Source organism: Giraffa tippelskirchi, chromosome 2 (assembly GCF_054371585.1).
Source record: "Giraffa tippelskirchi isolate mGirTip1 chromosome 2, T2T-mGirTip1v1.2.pri, whole genome shotgun sequence".
NCBI classification, from domain to species: domain Eukaryota; kingdom Metazoa; phylum Chordata; class Mammalia; order Artiodactyla; family Giraffidae; genus Giraffa; species Giraffa tippelskirchi.
The window spans coordinates 134,406,915-134,427,656 of NC_137276.1; the positions used below are offsets into that span (position 1 = coordinate 134,406,915).

Sequence of the window (20,742 nt, forward strand, 5' to 3'; positions counted from 1 at the left end):
AAACTTATTAATCTTTTAAACAACAAATATGGCTAAACTTTTACTGAAAGATTTTATGGACAAGAACAAAATTAACATTAAATGGATGTTCTTTTGAAAACTATACTGATATTTTCCTCATAATGCTATTTAAGAGCTGAAAATTGGATTTTAACACCCCCAAATAACTTATGACATATCATATAACAACATATCAACTATTTAGAGATTTACCTAATTTTCCCTGAATTTATTTATACAATTTTGATAGCTGTGGTAGGATAAAACTGGTTCACCTAGATATTCTAAACATTGCACAGTGTGTCAGGAACCATGCTAGATTCTGTAATGTGCTCCAGAAATTCAATTTATTGTCCTCTGTGGAAAAAAAAAATTATTTTCATTTCTCTTAAAGTACATACTTTCATCTCAAGTTATATAAGTTTTGCTAATGGGTTCACCAGTCACCTCTCAATATTTCTGTTATTTTTAATATCTATAGTTTTATGGTAAAGTGAGGTTAGGGAAGAATAGTTGTGCTCCATATTATGTTCCAGTAGGGTTAACTGAAGAAGCATTTGTCTCAATAAAAAAGCATTACTCTTAAGAAAGACATCTACTAGTTTTTCTGAATGCCCTTACATTGGGATTTTGTGAACAAATCTATAGTCAATCATTCATATAATAATATCTTAAATAATTCACCTATTCTAGGTTGAAAAGAGTTTGGTCCTGGAAATAAGATGTGTGTTTCACTAAGTGAGGAATTATTACCCACACCCTTTACTGCAAAATGCTTTTCATTCTTTTACCAACTTTAGTCATCTACTAGAGCACTGATTTTCAATCCCAGATGCTCATTACAACCATCTAGGGAATTATAAAAAATTGAGATGCTTAGGCTGCAGTTCAGACTAATTAAAATCAGAATTTATATAGTACAAAAATCTCCAATTTTGTACTATATTTAAAATAGATGACTAACAAAGGCCTACTGTATAGAACAGGGAAATCTACTTAATATTCTATATTAACCTAAATGGGAAAATAATTTGAAAAGGAATATATATATATACATATATATATGTATATATATGCATAACTGAATCACTTTGCCATACACCTATAAATAACATGTCGTTAATAAACTATACTCCAATATAAAATAAAATTTTAAAAATCTCCAGTTGATTACAATGTGTAGTTAAGAGCCAATGATCTAGAGTTGCACTGTGTAATATGGTGACCATAAGCCATATGATATTGTTTAATTTAAATTTATAAAAATTAAATAAAATTTAAAATTCTTTTCCTGAGTTACACTAACCACATTGTTCAACAACAATATTTGGCTGGTAGCTACCATATTGAACAATCCAGAATTATAGAACATTTCTATCATTGCAGTAAAATCTTTTGCACAGTGTTAATAAAGACTTGATACTTAAAGAATGGACTATGTTCCATCATTATTAGCCTCATATAAGAATTTGTTTAGTAGAGGTATTAGTGGGCTTCCCAGATGTTGTGGTGATAAAAAATTCACCTGCCAATTCAAGAGACATGGGTTCAATCCCTGGGTTGGGAAGATGCCTGGAGTGGGAAATGGTAACCCACTCCAGTATTCTTGCCTGGAAAATTCCATGGACAGACGAGCCTGGCGGGCTACAGTCCATAGGGTCGCAAAAGAGTCAGACATGACTGAGCACAAGTATGAGTATTAAAGTTTGAGAAGCTCAAAGTCAATTACATAGTTTCTTATTTGCTATTAATGGATTTAAATAGCAGATTTAGCCTAGCATTTATTAATGACATCAAACTATATATTGTTTACTCAAATATTCATTAAAAATTATTCTTTGAGCACTTACTATTCCTGAGGCATTGTGCTACTATGAGCTGAGTACATGCTCGGGAACAAAAATAAAATGATTCAGGGTCCTTTGGGAATAGGATGAAATTTAAAATAAATATACAGAGAGAGAGAGAAAACTATTCTAAGTGCTTTGAATGACCAAGTAAGGTAAGGTCAGCAGGGAAGGACTCAAAGTAGGAACATTACTATCTAAAAAATAATAGAAAGGATGATTATGAAAATTGCTTACTCAAAAGTAGGTTTCAGCTGTGACCATCCATATAGATTGTGAACATCATAATGCAAAACAGATGATCCGTCACTAAGAATCTGCTCTGTTTCCATACACATGGTTCTGATATGTAATCCATCAGTTCTTTTTGTGAGTTCTGGGGAGAATCAATGAAAAACCATTAATATGTTATAAAGTCATCTGCATTGAAGTGTGTAATCTGTAGTCATAAGCTATTTTAGTAAAACATTAATCACTGTTTGAAGAGTACTTTTTAACCAATGGTGTACTTTGTTTATGCTAATTTTAAATTAAAAACTGATCTGCAATTGTAATTGATTGCAATTACAATTGTGACTGGAAAATATGTGCAAAATTTTACTCTATTTAATAACAAAAATGTTAATAATTAACATGAATTCATAAAACCATGAAAAATGTACTCCTTAAAATCTACTATATTTTATGCATTTAGATGAGAAATACTGATTAAATAGATTTTTTTTTTTTTTTTAAAGACTCCATTTGCTAACATAAAGCCCTGGGATAAAGAGCCAGGCAAATGCTATAACAGCACTATCTCTTGATCGAATTTTTTCTCAGTTTCAGATTAAAATTTTCAGAGCTTTGCCATCACTTTAGATGTTAACCATTTATGCAGTTTACTGCCAATGTAAGAGTATGTGGATGAATGCCGAAAGACTGTACTTTTCTCTCCTAGGTCAGGGACAACCAAGAAAGTGTTGTTAACATTCTTTCACTTTTTCCTTAGTAAAGAAAAACTTAAAAAAAAAAAACTTTATAAAAGATTTAAAGATTTTACTCAAACAATATTGAGGATTCTCAAATTTGGGAAGATTCATAAGAAAATCAAAACAATCAAAGTTAGAAATGTATTCATATAAGTAAAGCATGTGTCTTGACTTTTTTTTTTTCTCAATGTAATGTTAGATGATCTAGAGGATATTGGTAATGAGCTGAGGTGTGGTCCAAATGTGTACAAATGGGTAGTGAGAATTGGGAATGTGAATCCTGTTCTCTAGATCATGAAGTATACAAACGTGATAAATAAATGATAATAACATGGTAACATCAAAGGCATAACAGCAATATTGTACCTGGGAAATAAGGTGGATAATTTAGCTCTGTATTTCTGCATTGATTAGTAGTTGTTCCATTTACAAAACTTGATGGTTCATTCATATCCTTAGAGAAAAATAAGTAAACAAAAAACAAATTTAGAGCATATCTTCTTAAAAGAACTAATTCAGAAACTCAATAAATTGAAATAGCAAATCCAAATAACAACACTTTTTTAAAAAGCAAAAATATAAGACAATCTCAACAATACTAAAGAATGTAGTTTAGCTCAGTATTTCTTAACATTTTACAGTTCATGTCTCCTTTTTTAAAATATAAAATGTCCTATTTTTCTCTGTAGATAAAACCTACATGTAAAAGTGAATTGTTTTCTGTGTTTCTAGACATAAAACTAAATTATAATAGTGTATATTCCCCCATGTTTTTCCCTCCACTTCTGCCCTGGAACTTTGTATAATTTTTTATTTTTGAACAATGGCTTGTGGTTTTTAAAACTGCAAGATACAGTTTACAAATACAGAAAACTTCAAAAAGTCTCTCTATTGAGTATACATTTTAGAATCTTACTAGGCACATATAAAGGGACCATCATATAAATATATAAATTAGTTGCCAGTTAAAGGTGAGGAGGAAATGGCAACGCACTCCAGTATTCTTGCCTGGAGAATCCCACAGACAGAGGAGCATGGTGGGCTACAGTCCATTGGGTCGCAAAGAGTTGGACACAATTTAAGCAACTAACACACATTTAAAGGTGATTCCTTTAGCATAAAAAAGTTATTTTTTTCTGGAACAAGATATAATTCTTGGGGATTATTTAATAAAATCCCTTATAGTGCACAACTTTATACATAAAATAAAACTGTATTTCCCATTAATTAAAAAAATACATACAATTTTACATCCTCAAGGCTTGTACATAATATCACCTCTATAACTTTTTTTAATTAAAAAAGTAAGCATATTAATGCAGACATGCTGAAAAATCAACAGATAAGTTCACCTACAAAAGTCTAGAGAAATATTATGTAAAATCTCCTGTATTAAATGTTTACATGTGATATAGAAAATTCATCTTTTGTTATCTCAAAATTTTATTACTAAAACTCTTATATCAACACTTTAAAGTTACACATAAAATTAGAATATTATTTAAAGGATGATTTTGCTACATCTGTAAGAGACTATGATTTCTTAAACCAAAGACTGACAGTTGAGTGTGAGATTTATTCCTATCTTGAATGAAAATAAAATAAATATTTATAAGCACTTATAAATCATTAAAGCGACTATTGTGGTTTCTTGGTCAAGTTGAAATTATTCAATTCAGAAAAAAGCAGCCAAATACTTAAATCAAATTGTTAAAACTGCATTTTAGCAGTTCTTTGCATAAGAAAGTTCTACAGAAAAAAAATGAGTGAGATAATTTCAAAGAATACTTTGCTAAGATTATTAGAATTTAGTACAATTTTTACATAATCAGAACACACTAAATAACTTAAAATATAAATTTCTCAAAGTTTACTTACAATCCACAAGCCATCAAACTTCATCTGGTTATTGTAAAAATCTATAATTTCCCTTGCCCACCACTCTGCTGTGGAATTCCTGAAGAAATCTGGAAAAGCTGCATGAGCTCTGGAAGCCTGTGAAAACAAAAATTAGGCACACATGTAGAAAGTTGTAAGAGAAATCTTATATTTCAGTAAGACATTTATCTATCATATTCATAAGTTGTGAACAAGTGATAGTAAAGGCAACTTGATCTCAACTCTAATGAATGAATCTCCGTGATCTTCCTCCAACAACCAAGTCTATGTGTGTCCTTAAATCTAAACTGAGTTTCTCATAGACAGCATATATATAATTTACAAACTGTTAGCTAGACTAAGAAAAAAGAGAAAGTTAAATAAAACCAGATATGGAAGATGAGAATTACAACTGATGCCACAGAAATAGAAAGGATGGTAAGAGGCCATGATAAATAATTACACAACAGACTGGATAACCTAGAAGAGATGGACACATTTCTAGTTTCACACAAACTAACAATATCTGATGAGTAGAGATACAAGCATCCTCAACCAAACTATTAGCAAATCACATTCAACAGCACATCAAAAGGATCATACACCATGAATAAGTGGGATTTTTCCCTGTGAGGCAAGGATTATACAACATACAAAGATCAATTACTGTGATACAGCACATCAACAGAATAAATGATAAAAATCACATGGTCATATCAATAACAGTGCTTCCCCAGTGGCTCAGTGGGTAAAGTATCTGCCTTCAACGCAAGAGCCACAGGAGACGTGGGTTTGATCCCTGGGTCAGAAAGATCTCCTGGAGAAGGAATTAGCAACCCACTCCAATATTCTTGCCTGAAAAATCCCAAGGACAGAGGAGCATGGTGGGCTACAGTCCAAAGGGTCCCAGAGTCAGACACAACTGAATGACTAAGCATATCAAGAAACAGTGCAGAAAATGTGTTTTATAAAATTCAACACTCTTTCATGATAAAAAAAAAACTCTCAACAAACTAGGAATAGAAAGAAATTACCTTAACATGATGAAGACTATATATTAAATGTCCATAGCTAATATCATACTCTTTAGGAAAACATTTTCAGTTTTTTTAGTTCAAGGTAAGACTGCTCACTCTCACCACTTCTATTTAACATAGTCCTAGCCAGAATAACTAGGCATAAATAAGGGGGAAAGAAGCATCCTAATCAGAAAATAAGAACTGGAAGTGTCTCAGTTTGTAGATGATGTAATCTTATACTTAGAAATCCCTAAGTAACACACAGACACAACTATTAGAACTAATAGGTTCAATAAAGTTGGCAGAATACAAAATCGACATGCAAAAATCAGTTACCTATCTGTACACTAACAATAAACTATTTGAAATGAAAAGTAGGAAAGTAATCCCATATATAATAGCAATAAGCAATAATAAAGTACTTAGAAATAAACTTGACTAAGGAAATAAAAGATTTGTACACTAAAAACTACAAAACATTATTGAAAGATATTTAAGAAGAAACAGACAAATATAAAGGTAACCAATGTTCATGGACTGAAATAATATTGTTAAATATCCACAGTACTGAAAGTAACCCATAGATTCAATGTAACCCCCATCAAAATCCCAATGACATATTTTACAGAAATAGAAAAAACAATCTTCCAACTTATTTGGAAGCACAAAAGTCCTTGAATAGTTCCTTAATCATAATAATCTTGAGTAAGTAGAACAAAGTTGAAGGCATCAGGTTTCCTGATTTCAAGATATATTCCAAAGCTATAGTAGTAAAAAGCATGGTCTGGGCATAAAAATAAACATATAGGCCAATGGCACAGAATAAAGAGCCCAAAAATCAATCCACACAGGTCTAGTCAACTGATCTTTGACAAGAGTGCAAGAATATGCAATGAAGAAAGTATAGTCTCTTTAGCAAATAGTGCTGGAGAAACTGGATATTCACATGCAGAACAATGAAATCACTAATTATTTAATCTAAGTGCTGAATTTCTTTTAGTTCTACAGTTAATCAATATGAAACTTACATTAACAGCTTCATCTTCAGTTAGACTTTCATCTATTGTCACATTAGGCAAATCCGGCCAAACCTACAAAAAGAGAAGAAATGAGAAACCAGTTTAAAATAAATTTAGTGTGGTATGACTTTTGTAAATAAAGTATAATAAAGTTTTATAAGCAAATAATAAAAAATAATTCCTTCAATTATTTGCTTAGCTTGTGTTTTGTCATATGTATCATTTGCAAACTATTTCCATTTTCCATATTAATCTTCCCTTTAATATTGCAAATAAAAAAAAAATCCAACCTTGGTGTAGGTAGTGATTTTGAAAACAATGCATGTAACCAAATGGTCTAGTTAACAATTAATTTGAAACACATTCACCAAATTTAATTTAATGTGATATATTAAAATTGTTTCTACACTTACTCCAGGATAACAATTGAAAAACAAAAAAATATATATTTTTATATGAAAGGAATTGAATATCTGAGTTGAATGATGCCATGCTGAGGCAAATAATCCTCTGGGTTTTCACAGTAGTACTAAAATTCTTCTCTCCACCATATTCCTACTCCAGTCCCTGCCTCTTAGCCTATCAGTGTTTCTTCTACTCCAATCACAAACATAAAACAAGGCTCAAATACAATCATGCCAAAAGCTCTGGGATTTAAATCTATGTTGTAGAAAGTAGAATCTGCAGAAGGGTAATTGCATACAAAAGATTAGTTGCTGATAGAGAATAGTGCTTAAAAGGTAGAAAAATGAGAAAATGTACAAAAATATAGAATTAAAAGAAAGCAGGAAGGAAACAATCCCTTTTAATAATCAATATTCTATACTTGCATGTTTCTTAAAACATTGTGATTTTTCACCTTTTACCACAGAATTTTTTCTATTTTACTTTTATCTTTTTATTTTGAAATACTTTCAGACTTATAGAAAAGTCACAAACAATATACCTAGGGTGTTTTTCTATACCCTTCACCATGCTTCTCTTAATAGTAATATATTTATAACCACTGTACAATTATCAAAACCAAGAAGTTAACATTAATAAAATATGACTAACTAATCTATAGGCCATGTTCGAATTTCACCACTTTTGTCACTAATGTTAATATATTGGTCTAAGACCCAAATAGACTTGCACATTGCATTTAATTACATCTCCCACTATGGAAATTATTTTCATTCTAATTATGACTAGTAGATTTTTTTCTTTACTCTTTTAAAAAAATGTATTCTATATTGGAGTAGAGTTTAACAATATTGTGTTGGTTTCAGGTATACAGTAATTATGTTATACATATACATGTATCTATTGTTTCTGAAATTCTTTTCCCATTTAGGTTTTTATAGAGTATTGAGCATCTTTACTCTTTATGTATAAGCCAAAGGAGGATATTTTCCACAATGTATTAATATACTCAGATCTGAATATTATTGTCTAAATGAAATACAATGAATTATTTTCCCTATTCAAGTAAGGAATATAAGCATAGCTTTTACAATTATACAAGATGTTTTAAAGGGAATTAAAAATATTAAATGACTTTTGTAGTATAGAATAGTGAATAACCATCTTATTAGTGGTAATTTTATAATAAAACACAAAGGTATCAAGAAATACAATAAAAAACAAATTAAAGATGAAACAAATAGTATTTGGACATATGATTATGAATTATTTCTGTTTCTAATAGTTTGGATTGAACTCATGGAGTATCTATTATTTTATTTATTAGCTATTAAATCATTATATCTCTTCTTCTGAATATGCCTCAACAGTTGCTTAATTAAGTAGAAACTTTCAATGAAATAGCACTTTTACACTTATTTTATTTCAAGCTATCAATTCAATACCTTTGCCCAACAAATATCATTTGTGTTAGGCCATTTGACAAAGACATCTTTCTCCTGTCCTCTTTCAAAGGCAGGGTAAGGCTTCGTTTCATTTCCTGAAATTGCTGGATCCTAAAATGAAAATGAAATACCAAACAGGTGTCTATGATATAGAAGTAGAATAACACTTGGGTAGCTGTTATTAAATAGTACAATTTTCCATTATTAAATTATCATTATATTGTATTATCACATAGATTGACAGATGGACTGATGGTATAAATTTTTGTGTTCTAGCTTGATTGTCTTTAAATTTTCTAGAAGGAAAATTTAAGAACTTTTGAAAATGTGTTAGCTATGATTACAAGCAAGATTACTAGTGTTTTTGTTTTGCTTTTATTTCCCCAGTGGGATTTCTGACTGCCTGGCTTGCTTCTTGTAATATATTGATGAAATATTGAATCACTAGCTTGAAGGCAAATTTTTAAACATGACAAGCGTAAGAAGTAGTCCCAGAGAATGATATGAGAATCTTATAGGAATAGAAAAATCCATCATCACTTTGTGATAGTGTCTATAAACTGAGGTCAGTTTGTAGCTTGGGTGATTATTAAGAAACAGCCTGTCTTTGACTCCCAGCTTTATTTAGTCTTAGGTCTCTAAGGATAAACCCAAGAATGAAGGTAGCCTTGTGGCTGCCCATGTAAATAAAGTGTTAAAGAAAGAAAGTTTTAGATTTGGGAGTAGAATTCAAACTTACATACTTCATTTCCTCCCTCATTCAGAAGAGAAATCTGAACAAAACTAAGATAATAAGGCTCAGCTAGAAGATAACATATAAATACTGACCAGGATAATAATGTATCTCATTCCCTCACTTCTTATTTTGTCAACAAACTGAGGAAGGTCATGGAATTCATCATCAATTGTAAAGTCTAGTTGCCTTTCCATGTAATCAATGTCTGTGTACTGAACATCCTGAAAGATATGAGAATTGTAGTGGGGTAAGAATCAGCAGAGTGAGTTCGTCACATTCTATCATGTTTATAAAAGTAATAGTAATATGAAAGTTTCAATGCTTAAGAGAATTGAGTAATGCAATATTCAAGAAATAAAAATAGCATGTATAGATGCAAAATATTCTAAGAACAAGTTCATATAAATGCTATGTTTGTTAAAAGTTCATTAAATAATAATTCTGATTTAGAAGAAAAAGTCCTTTCAAATTAGCATCTTTGGTTTTATAATTCCTAAAAGAAATAAGACACAAGAATAAAGGACTTATGAGGTCATGAAATTATACTAAATGATAACTTGGAATTTTGCACAATATACAGAAATAAATATTGCTCTATTTCTGGAAACAAAAAGCAAATATGGGATAATTTCAATTAATTCTAAAATGATAAAAGGAGAAAAATAATTATTAGTAAATTCATCAATTATTTTAAATTATTGTTTTATCATACACCAAAGTCATTTTCAAAATAATAGCCCAAGCTTAGATAAGCAAAATATTGTTTACCAGTAGATATTTACAAATATATTTACATAAATAAATGCTTTCATTGTATTATTAAATCTTTAATTTAGGCCTAAATTACTTTGAAAAATTATTTTCTGTTAAAGACAATTTCTTTTTCTAGGTATTACAAAAAATATGGACAACATAGAACTAATAATGAAAAAATCTTCTTCAAAAATTTTTTTCACTTTCATATTGCTACATCATTAACCTATACAATTAACTTCCCTATAATACTGTATTCAGGAACCATAAGTTGGATTCTACTGTATGTCCTGATGTCTTATAAATGAGACCCTACTTATTCTTCTTATAATGAGTTCTTATACACAAAGCATTCTAGATTTCAATTTTTAAATATTACCAGGAGTATACCTGAGATTCCTTAATCTTGCTAAAAAATAAAAATCGCAGGAACTAATTATTTCTGTATACTTAAAAATATTTAGTTTCCCACATATTGAGGGAAGAGGATATTCTGCAAGCCCACTGATTCTGTATGACAACTGTCATCAATTCCATGGCAAAAATCATTGTTTCACCTCAAATTGTTTTCCTGTAATTTGTCATATCAGTTGATGAAATAAGTTCCCTGGATTCTTACTCTCATTTAAAAGAAGACAATAAATGTGTTTGACTACCTATGAGACACAGAGTTTCTCAGAGAAAAGCAAGTGCATAGTGACTTGTTTAGCACAACTCACAGTCAGTCTCATAAGACTGATGAGAAAGAAGGAAAAATAATGGTATTAGCCCTTTCGTTATCCCTCTGTTAAAGACAGCAGTATAATATGATATCCAATTCATTTTGTGCTACTAACAAACTAAGCATTGCTTTTTGTCAAATGTTTAAATAATTTTAAAGTGTGTGTTTAATTATTTCATTCTGCTTTTATAGATGACATATTTAACACCTTTAAAAATTGATATACATACATAGGGGATCCGAGCAGCCACCATGTCATTATATACTTCTTCAACTTGTGAGGTATTTCTGTACCCATAACGACATAACTGGAATCCCAAAGCCCAATAAGGTGGCATGACTGGTTGGCCAATTACCTGTGAAAAAAAATTCCTTGTGAACTAAGATAAATACTTTATATTATAAAGAAAACTTTATCTCTTTTTAAAATGTACAATCATACTTCGTGGTATTGCCTTGTTGCAACTTCTGGAGATGGGCCCAAAAACATATAAAAGTCCAAGATTCCTCCAATTATGCGATATGTCAGAGCAGGCATTGGCTGAAATGTAACATCTGGAAATCCAAAATATGATTACATTTTATCTATATGTAAGTTATTATTATTTTATTTGAGTCACATAAAATATAATTTTTTAAAAAATTAAATTTTTTAAAAAATTGTTTTAAAAATTGTTTTACCCATTGCATTGCTGTTAAGTAAGAGAACTCCATGAGCATTGTTCTCATCTTCCAGAGCCATGTAATAGGGATGAAATCCATAGGAATTAAGTTTGTACTAAAATTGAAAAAATAAACATAATGTATATTTAAATAATAAGAGCATGTGAATTTTTGTCAATGTAATATTTAAATTCACTATAAGATTGAGCCTAGGAATTTAACTATTCCTTCATTGCACACCCAAACTATGACTGAATTAAAACAAACACAGTTTTTAAAAAAAATTGTTTATTATTCAAACCATTAGTGCATTAGAGTATGGGAATGAATATACAAATGTGTAACAGTCACAATTACTGCCAAATTAACTTACCTAAAGAAGCCACTAGTTTTAGAATACTTGGGTTCCTTTCCACAGATTATGTATCTTAATTTATTTATGAATTGGTAATTCTTTTTCAATAATAGAATGTTTTATTAATGATTAAATTGATCAAAGTACTCAATCTCCTTAAGTACTTAATGGGATATCTAAGTTTCTATAATATTTTATGATAATATTTTAAATTAATATATTTTTTATCTACTGAGCATTTAATTTCATTTTCAGCATCATTTTTTAATTTTTCAGAATGGAAAATCTATATGCAGGGTCATGCAATGTCAAGATTACAAAACTTATAAGTTGATGATCCCTAATCAAATTAATGTCATTGACCCACAATGAATCCTAGTAACTAAGTAGCATGTGACAGAAAATTTATATATTTAGGATCAAGGTTATATGAACCCGATAATGCCAATATTTAATGTTGAAGGGTTTTTGTTTTCTTTTTTTTTTGATTCCGCAACTAAGGATCAAACTTGTGCCCCATGCAGGGGGAGCATGGAGTTTTAACCACTGCACCACGAGGAAAGTCCCTGAAGGGTTTTAAAGAGGTAAACTTTGGTAAAATGTAGTCTTTCAAGCTGGAATAAACAAAAAACAGTGTTCATAAATTTGAACTATTGTGATACAAATAAAAATTGTATGAGCATCTTACAACAAAAAGTGGTTATGATAGTATACACATTTATAATCTCATGCTGAATATATCCTTTAAGTACACATGACATATGAAAAATGTAAGTGAACTAGTATTTTTATTAAACTGTACTTTCTATGATATATTTAGAGTAGTTATAGTTAATATTACTTGTGAGCAATATATTAAATATTCATGAAATATATACCATTAATAAGACAAAACTTTGGGGAAAGTGTCATGAGCATATAAAAATATTTCCTACACTTGTAACTAACAGTATAACCTCATAAAAATGCACAACTGCAGCTTAGGGTAACAAAGGAAAAAGTGAGAATCCAATCTTTGTCTAAGGAGTAAAAAAGAAAATTTCAAGGAGGACCTTAGCCAGTTATTTTCTAAAAGCTGTAAGTAAACATGAATTTGGCAGGGAATATTGAATCTGAACGTTCTTTCTACGCAGTTGAGAGAGTAAGCAATTGGGTCACGACCTCACTTCTCACTGTAGTCAATGATGTTATCTGATCAGTCATTTATTTTCACCTGTACTTTATTGTGACTTTTTGTTTGTTTTTCAGAAAAACACTCCAGCAGCTGTCATGATTTATAGTCCCTTTCATTGTTTCAGTATTGAAATACAGGCCAACAAAGAGATGGCTGTGTCTTGGTTGCCACTTATGGTAGTCAAATACTGGTACTTACTCCAGGGGGTTGATCTCTTGTGAACATTCCCCAAGTGTGCCAGTTCAGGTCACGCCTAAATGTTGTGTGTTCCATTTCCCCAAAACCATACACATATTCTGAAGGCAGGCGTGTAGATATTTGAATGAACTGGTTGTTAAAAGCAAAACCAGGAAGGCGAGAATCCCAACTGAAAGCAAAAGAAAACAATTTTATTCCTGTATATGCATACAGATAGTATCACAAACAATAATGGTAATTCTTTCTTAGGTGATGTGAAATCAGTAGTACTTTTCTCTGTATAGGGCTTATCATACCCAGATATAGATGGAAACAGATAATTATTTCAATGCTTTTTTGGCTAACATAACAAATATAAAAATATGTTTCACATAGTCATAATCATATTATGGCTATATGTGTGTCTTTAGATATATAACACTTTTTAAAATAAAAGCAATATAAATCTATAAATAATATATGACCTAGAAGTAATATATGTCCTAAGAATTGAAAGTCCTTCATTTTCCTGTTTCCTTGAGAGAATCAGCAAACTTTTACTACATATAGAATAAAAAGAAATCAACATCAAAATAAATAACACATAATGTATATTTTAATTTCAAACTCTATTACCATACCTAATCATTTTCTTCATCTTTTAATTTATATTTGTAAAAACATGTATTTATAAAGAAATCCAGAAGAAATATGTTACAGAGAATGTCATTTGCAGTAAGAAAATAAAAGAAGAGGAAAAGAAAGTTGGCAGGGGAAGAAAACATACTATTACAAAGAATTTGGAACATAGTCATATTTTTATATTAATGATTTTAGAAAAGTATTTGCTAAAGAACAAAGCTTCCTGAATAACAATAAATAATTTCTCTGTGCCAGGGATTTTCCACAAAATTATTTAGCTTTTTAACCTTTGGAATGAAACTCTTAATCATTTTGAAACAATATAAACATGTTTTTCTTCATTATTTGTATCCATACTGACAATACCTGAAAATATCCTGACAACATCATGTAAAGGATAGCAGGGCAAACTTAAATTACATAGAAGTATTTTGTAATAGAAAATACATGGGGGGGGTGTACTTTGCAGAACTTTTAACTAAAATAAAGGAAATAGTTTAAGAGTTAAATTTATTCATTGAACATAAAAACCATATCTATATGTATATATCTAAACTTCCTTTTATCAATTCCTGAGAGAGATAGTATTAACTTGATCAAAATCCAGAACTAAAACACTCCAATTTCAATCATTCTAATAAAATATTGATATATTTCTAAACACATTTATAGATACTTATTTTGACAACACTCATCCGGCTTTTCAACATGAGTATTTTTGCTCTCAGCTTGAACAGAAGAATGAGTGTGATATTTAATAATAAAATTTATCACATCCAAAGTGTCAATAAAATCTTAGACTAATTGTTAATGGCTCACTAACTTTAGTTTTTGAATGTTAAAATAAGCCAATTATTTAATACCTTTAAAACCACTTTTGATGTGGAGACACAGTAGCACAGTGAAGGCTGTGAAAATAATCATCCAACTTTGCCTCTTAAGCTAAAATGAAAATACCCTTCATATCAAGTAATTCAATCACTTACATAACTCTTCTTGTGCTTCTTCTTCGAATCTGAATGCCAAAAGGATTTTCCTTGATTTCAACATCATAAAGTCTAGTTTCATAAGTACTTGTTGGTGTAGTTGGAATGTTTAATGGTACTGGAACTTCATATCTCTTATTTTGAGCATCATAAATCTATTATAGAGAAATAATGAAAAGAGATATGTTTAGTTCTTAATGGTGACATATTAGGTGCTGTGCTGTGCTTAGTCCCTCAGTTGTGTCTGATTCTTTGTAACCCCATAGACTGTAGCCTGCTAGGCTCCTCTGTCCATGGGGATTCTCCAGGCAAGAATACCGGAGTGGGTTGCCATGATCTTTCCAACTCAAGAACCCAGGTCTCCCACATTGTAAGCAGATTGTTTACCATCTGAGCCACCAGGGAAGCCCAAGAATACTGGAGTGGGAAGCCTATCCTGTCTCCAGGGGAACTTCATGACCCAGGAATCAAGCTATTGTCTCCTACATGGCAGGCCGGATTCTTTACCAGCTGAGCTATCAGGGAAGCCCAACATATTTAGGTACATATCATTAAATAATTTAAATAATGCTTCAAACAAAACATTTAAATTCTTATTTACTTAATTCTTAATTTTGTATCCATGGCCGATATATCTATTTCAAATTCCATAAACATATATAGATATGTAATGAATTAAATTATGTAATGTATTTTACCAGTTTTAATGTTTTGTAACTCATTTTTCCATACAGTAAGAACTCTTAAAGAAGAGAACTTTCAGAGCTAGATATTCACTTATATGGATACACAAAATTATTTACCACTCATGGTTAGACACATTGCCTCAATATTTTTGCCTTATGTATGATTTTACAATGAATATTAATGCTAATTTACCTTCATTCACATCTTTACTTAGTACATTCTGTACAAGTGATAATGTTAGGTCAGAATATATTACAATTTGTAGATCCTTGATATCTATTGGTAAACTATTTTCCAGAATTAGTGTATTAATGAACATTCTCATTAAAATATATACTCTAATACTATGTTAAACAAAACAACATTTTTTTTTTCTCAGATTGCCATTTATTTCCTTGCTGATGAGGATAAACACTTAATTTTCTCATTTTTTTGTATTTGTCTTCTTTCATTTTAAAAGGGTGCTAAGTATTTTAGTATTTTATTCCAGATTGTATTTCTTCTGTTAAATGTCTACATATGTATGGGTTGAAATTGCTTTCCATTTGTCATATGTGAGTCAGTACCATTTCTAATAGTTTTCTTAATGGAGTTCTTCAGATGTCTTAAGTAAAAAATAACTGCTAAGTATAACTATCGATAGGCTCGATAAAGGACAGAAATGGTATGGACCTAACAGAAGCAGAAGATATTAAGAAGAGGTGGCAAGAATACACAGAAGAACTGTACAAAAAAGATCTTCACGACCCAGATAATCACGAAGGTGTGATCACTCACTTAGAGCCAGACATCCTGGAATGTGAAGTCAAGTGGGCCTTAGAAAGCATCACTACAAACAAAGCTAGTGGAGGTGATGGAATTCCAGTTGAGCTATTTCAAATCCTCAAAGATGATGCTGTGAAAGTGCTGCACTCGATATGCCAGCAAATTTGGAAAACTCAGCAGTGGCCACAGGACTGGAAAAGGTCAGTTTTCGTTCCAATCCCAAAGAAAGGCAATGCCAAAGAATGTTCAAACTACCACACAATTGCACTCATCTCACATGCTAGTAAAGTAATGCTTAAAATTCTCCAAGCCAGGCTTCAGCAATATGTGAACTGTGAACTTCCAGATGTTCAAGCTGGTTTTAGAAAAGGCAGAGGAACCAGAGATCAAATTGCCAATATCCACTGGATCATCGAAAAAGCAAGAGAATTCCAGAAAAACATCTATTTCTGCTTTATTGACTATGCCAAAGCCTTTGACTGTGTGGATCACAATAAAGTGTGGAAAATTCTAAAAGAGACGGGAATACCAGACCATCTGACCTGTCTCTTGAGAAACCTGTATGCAGGTCAGGAAGCAACAGTTAGAACCGGACATGGAACAAAAGACTGGTTCCAAATAGGAAAAGGAGTACGTCAAGGCTGTATATTGTCATCCTGCTTATTTAACTTATATGCAGAGTACATCATGAGAAACGCTGGGCTGGAAGAAACACAAGCTGGAATCAAGATTGCCGGGAGAAATATCAATAACCTCAGATATGCAGATGACAACACCCTTAGGGCAGAAAGTGAAGAAGAACTAAAGAGCCTCTTGATGAAAGTGAAAGAGGAGAGTGAAAAAGTTGGCTTAAAGCTCAACATTCAGAAAACTAAGATCATGGCATCTGGTCCCATCACTTCATGGCAAATAGACGGGGAAACAGTGGAAACAGTGTCAGACTTTATTTTTTGGGGCTCCAAAATCACTACTGATGGTGACTGCAGCCATGAAATTAAAAGACGCTTACTCCTTGGAAGGAAGGTTATGGCCAACCTAGCTAGCATATCTAAAAGCAGAGACATTACTTTGCCAACAAATGTCCATCTAGTCAAGGCTATGGTTTTTCCAGTGGTCATGTATGGATGTGAGAGTTGGACGGTGAAGAAAGCTGAGCGCCACAGAATTGATGCTTTTGAACTGTGGTGTTGGAGAAGGCTCTTGAGAGTCCCTTGGACTGCAAGGAGATCCAATCAATCCATCCTAAAGGAGATCAATCCTGGGTGTTCATTGGAAGGACTGATGTTGAAGCTGAAACTCCAATATTTTGGACACCTCATGCGAAGAATTGACTCATTGGAAAAGATCCTAATGCTGGTTAGGTTTGGGGGCAGGAGGAGAAGGGGATGACAGAGGATGAGATGGTTGGATGGCATCACTGACTCGATGGACATGGGTTTGGGTAGACTCTGGGAGTTGGTGATGGACAGAGAGGCCTGGTGTGCTGCAATTCATGGGGTCGCAAAGAGTCGGCCACGACTGAGCGACTGAACTGAACTGATAACTTTTGAAATAAATTAACTCTTTTGTATTTCTTACTGTATTGCCCATAAACTTCAGATCAGTGTTTAAAAAGAATGGAAACAATAAGGATCTTATTGTGTTTGTTTTGTCCTATTTTGTTTACTTGAATGGGACAGCCAACAGAGTCCAACTAAATGATTTATCAATTTATCAAGAATTTAAATAATTAAAAATCACCCCTATATATTTAATTAGCCCCCAAAAATAAAGTCTGACACTGTTTCCACTGTTTCCCCAGAAAGTTTTACTTATTATGCATCTAGCTATGGGCTGTGTAGGAAGACAGAAAAAGCTTTATAGAATCAAAAGATCATCAATCCAATTAATAATCCTTAATATTACTTGAAAAACCCAAGCACTTAGTCTATTTAAAAATTTTCTTGAGAGATGAATCATGCATTGTGATAGTTTATAATAAACATACCTTAAACTGCAACATATCATCTTTGTGATATTTCACCTCCACACGAAGAGATGAGATGGAATCAGAAGGTAGCTTTATTCGAGGATTTGCAGTATTCAGCTGGAGGTCAGCTGTTATACCCACTGATGAGTACTCAGTTGTGTGGACTAAATAAGAGTTGTGTTCTTTAGGAAAGTAACACTCAGGTGCTTTGGATCCTAAATGAGCCTAAAAACACAATACATGTTCATTTCAGAAATTGTAAGAATTGTAATATTTAGCTAAAAAAAACCAGAGTAGACATGTTAACCACACGTATGATTTACAAAAATTTTACATTAAAAATCTGTAAATAATTTGCATTAAATATTAATCAAAATTTTATATTATTTAGTGTAATAAAATACATTAAATAATTTATAAATTATTTAATACTAAAATGAAAGTGCAGTCATAACACAAAATATCTATCAGGCCACATGACACACTATGTACTAAAATGTTTAGAATATTTATATTTTGACTCTAAAGATAGACTAGTAGAGAAGGAAAATCAAATGTCATAGTTTTTCAATTCAGAATACAGAATGATTGTGTTGTCTCTGTAAATAATTATGTATATTACTCAGGAATTTTGATTGCAAGCTTGTTTTTACACTTTATATTGATTACTACCTTTTGTGTGTAAAATGACTCTACAAAACCCTTTAAAATGGGATGCATTTTAAAGTTCTTTTCTTTTACTTATAATCAAATTGCATTATTCCTTACTTTGTGACTGGTCTTTCTGTTGGTTAATTACATCCTGCCCAGTATTTGAAATAGGAAATGTGGCCAAAGATCAGAGCTAACTAGTTTGTATAGGGGTGGAAGCTAACACCTCTGAAAAACAAAGAAACACTATGATGCTGATGGCTAGTTGCTTTACCATAATCCATTTTCCCATCTTTCTTATTTATTAAATTAATATATTGTTGGGAGAGCAATATGCCCATGTGTATTTCTCAGTCCTTTTTAAGGAAGTTGTACATGATGTCCCAAATCTCCTTAAAAGAAAGGATATAAGATGATTAAATAAGGGTATCCTTTGCTCTTCCACCTTCCAGGCCTAAAATGCATACATGTGGTGTGTGTGTTTAGTTGCTCAGTTGTGTCCAACTCTATGCGATCCATAGACTTTAGCCTGCCAGGCTCCTCTGTCCATGGGAATTTTCCAGGCAAAAATATTGGAGTGAGTTGCCATGCCCTCTTCCAGGGGATTTTCCCAACCCAGGGATTAAACCCAGGTCTCCAACATTGCAGGTAGATTCTTTACCCTCTAAGCCACCAGGGAAACTGGAAAATCATGTACAATGGCATAGTAAAAATTGAGGATGAAAAACAAATTATAAATAGGGGACACTGACACATTGAAATTCTAGACTATTAGACCTGGGATTTTTTTTTTTTTCTGTAATTAAAAAATAAATTCTGTCTTGTTTAACCAAATCAGATTCTAGGTCTCTGACACTTTCGGCTTCAAGAAATCCTTAACTGATATAGATACTTCGGTACTCATTCCAAAGGCATGGAATTGAGTGCCAATGGAAATAGGAAATGACTGATTTTAGGAAACAGCAAAATATGTATATATCTCCCTCATAGCTATCTTTCTGCCCAGAATCCCTTCCCCTTAATCATACTATATGCTTTCACTTTATCTTTCTTGATGGTTTATCAGCATTGCTGTTTTTTGTAGTTAGGATGAAAATAAACTTACTGTTTAATTTATGGAAACTGCAGAATGCCATCTAAATCACCCCTTTCCATATAATCTGAATCTCTATGTCCCTTGCTAGCTTTCTTATACTCAGTTGATAAAACAATACTGGGTGAAAAACCTACTGTCTAAAATCTCTCAGTCATGTCCTATTCTTTGAGGCCTCATGGACTACAGCAAGCCAGGTTCCTCTCTATGTGGAATTCTCTAGGCAAGAATCCTGGAGTCGGTAGCCATTCCCTCTCCAGGGGTATCTTCCCAACCCAGGGATTGAACTCAGGTATTCGGCACTGTAGGCAGACCCTTTTCCGTCTGAGCCACCATCCTCAGAAACCATTAACTAGACCAAAACTGAGGGACATTCTACCACAAACCTTGCCAGTAATCTTCAATTATAAAAGACCAGACTCAGAAATGCTCACAATTTAGGAGAAAACAGAGATCAAATTGCCAACATCTGTTGGATCATCAAAAGAGCACCAGAGTTCCAGAAAAACATCTACATCTGCTTTATTGACTATGCCAAAGCCTTGGACTGTGTAGATTACAACAAACTGTGGAAAATACTTGAAGAGATGGGAATACCAGACCACCTGACCTGTTGCCTGAGAAATCGGTATGCAGGTCAAGAAGCAACAGTTAGAACAAGACATGACTGGTTGCAAATCAGGAAAGGAGTACATCAAGGCTGTATATTGTCTCCCTGCTTATTTAACCTATATGCAGAGTATATCATGCGAAATGCTGGGCTGGATGAAGCACCAGCTAGAATGA

General features: G+C 32.0%; 1 protein-coding gene across 1 annotated transcript in view; it reads right to left on the reverse strand.

Annotated features, from left to right (window-relative positions):
• Window positions 1-20,742, reverse strand: part of SI (sucrase-isomaltase) — a 101,974-nt gene that overhangs the window by 27,392 nt on the left and 53,840 nt on the right. Inside the window, exons 25-36 of the mRNA XM_081572977.1 lie at window positions 18,231-18,437; window positions 14,792-14,946; window positions 13,185-13,353; window positions 11,476-11,572; window positions 11,237-11,349; window positions 11,025-11,150; window positions 9,413-9,541; window positions 8,585-8,695; window positions 6,744-6,806; window positions 4,697-4,813; window positions 3,185-3,272; window positions 2,085-2,223 (exon numbers count right to left, since the gene is read on the reverse strand). Coding sequence (XP_081429103.1) covers window positions 2,085-2,223; window positions 3,185-3,272; window positions 4,697-4,813; window positions 6,744-6,806; window positions 8,585-8,695; window positions 9,413-9,541; window positions 11,025-11,150; window positions 11,237-11,349; window positions 11,476-11,572; window positions 13,185-13,353; window positions 14,792-14,946; window positions 18,231-18,437 — 1,514 coding nt within the window. The remainder of the gene's footprint in view (window positions 1-2,084; window positions 2,224-3,184; window positions 3,273-4,696; window positions 4,814-6,743; window positions 6,807-8,584; window positions 8,696-9,412; window positions 9,542-11,024; window positions 11,151-11,236; window positions 11,350-11,475; window positions 11,573-13,184; window positions 13,354-14,791; window positions 14,947-18,230; window positions 18,438-20,742) is intronic.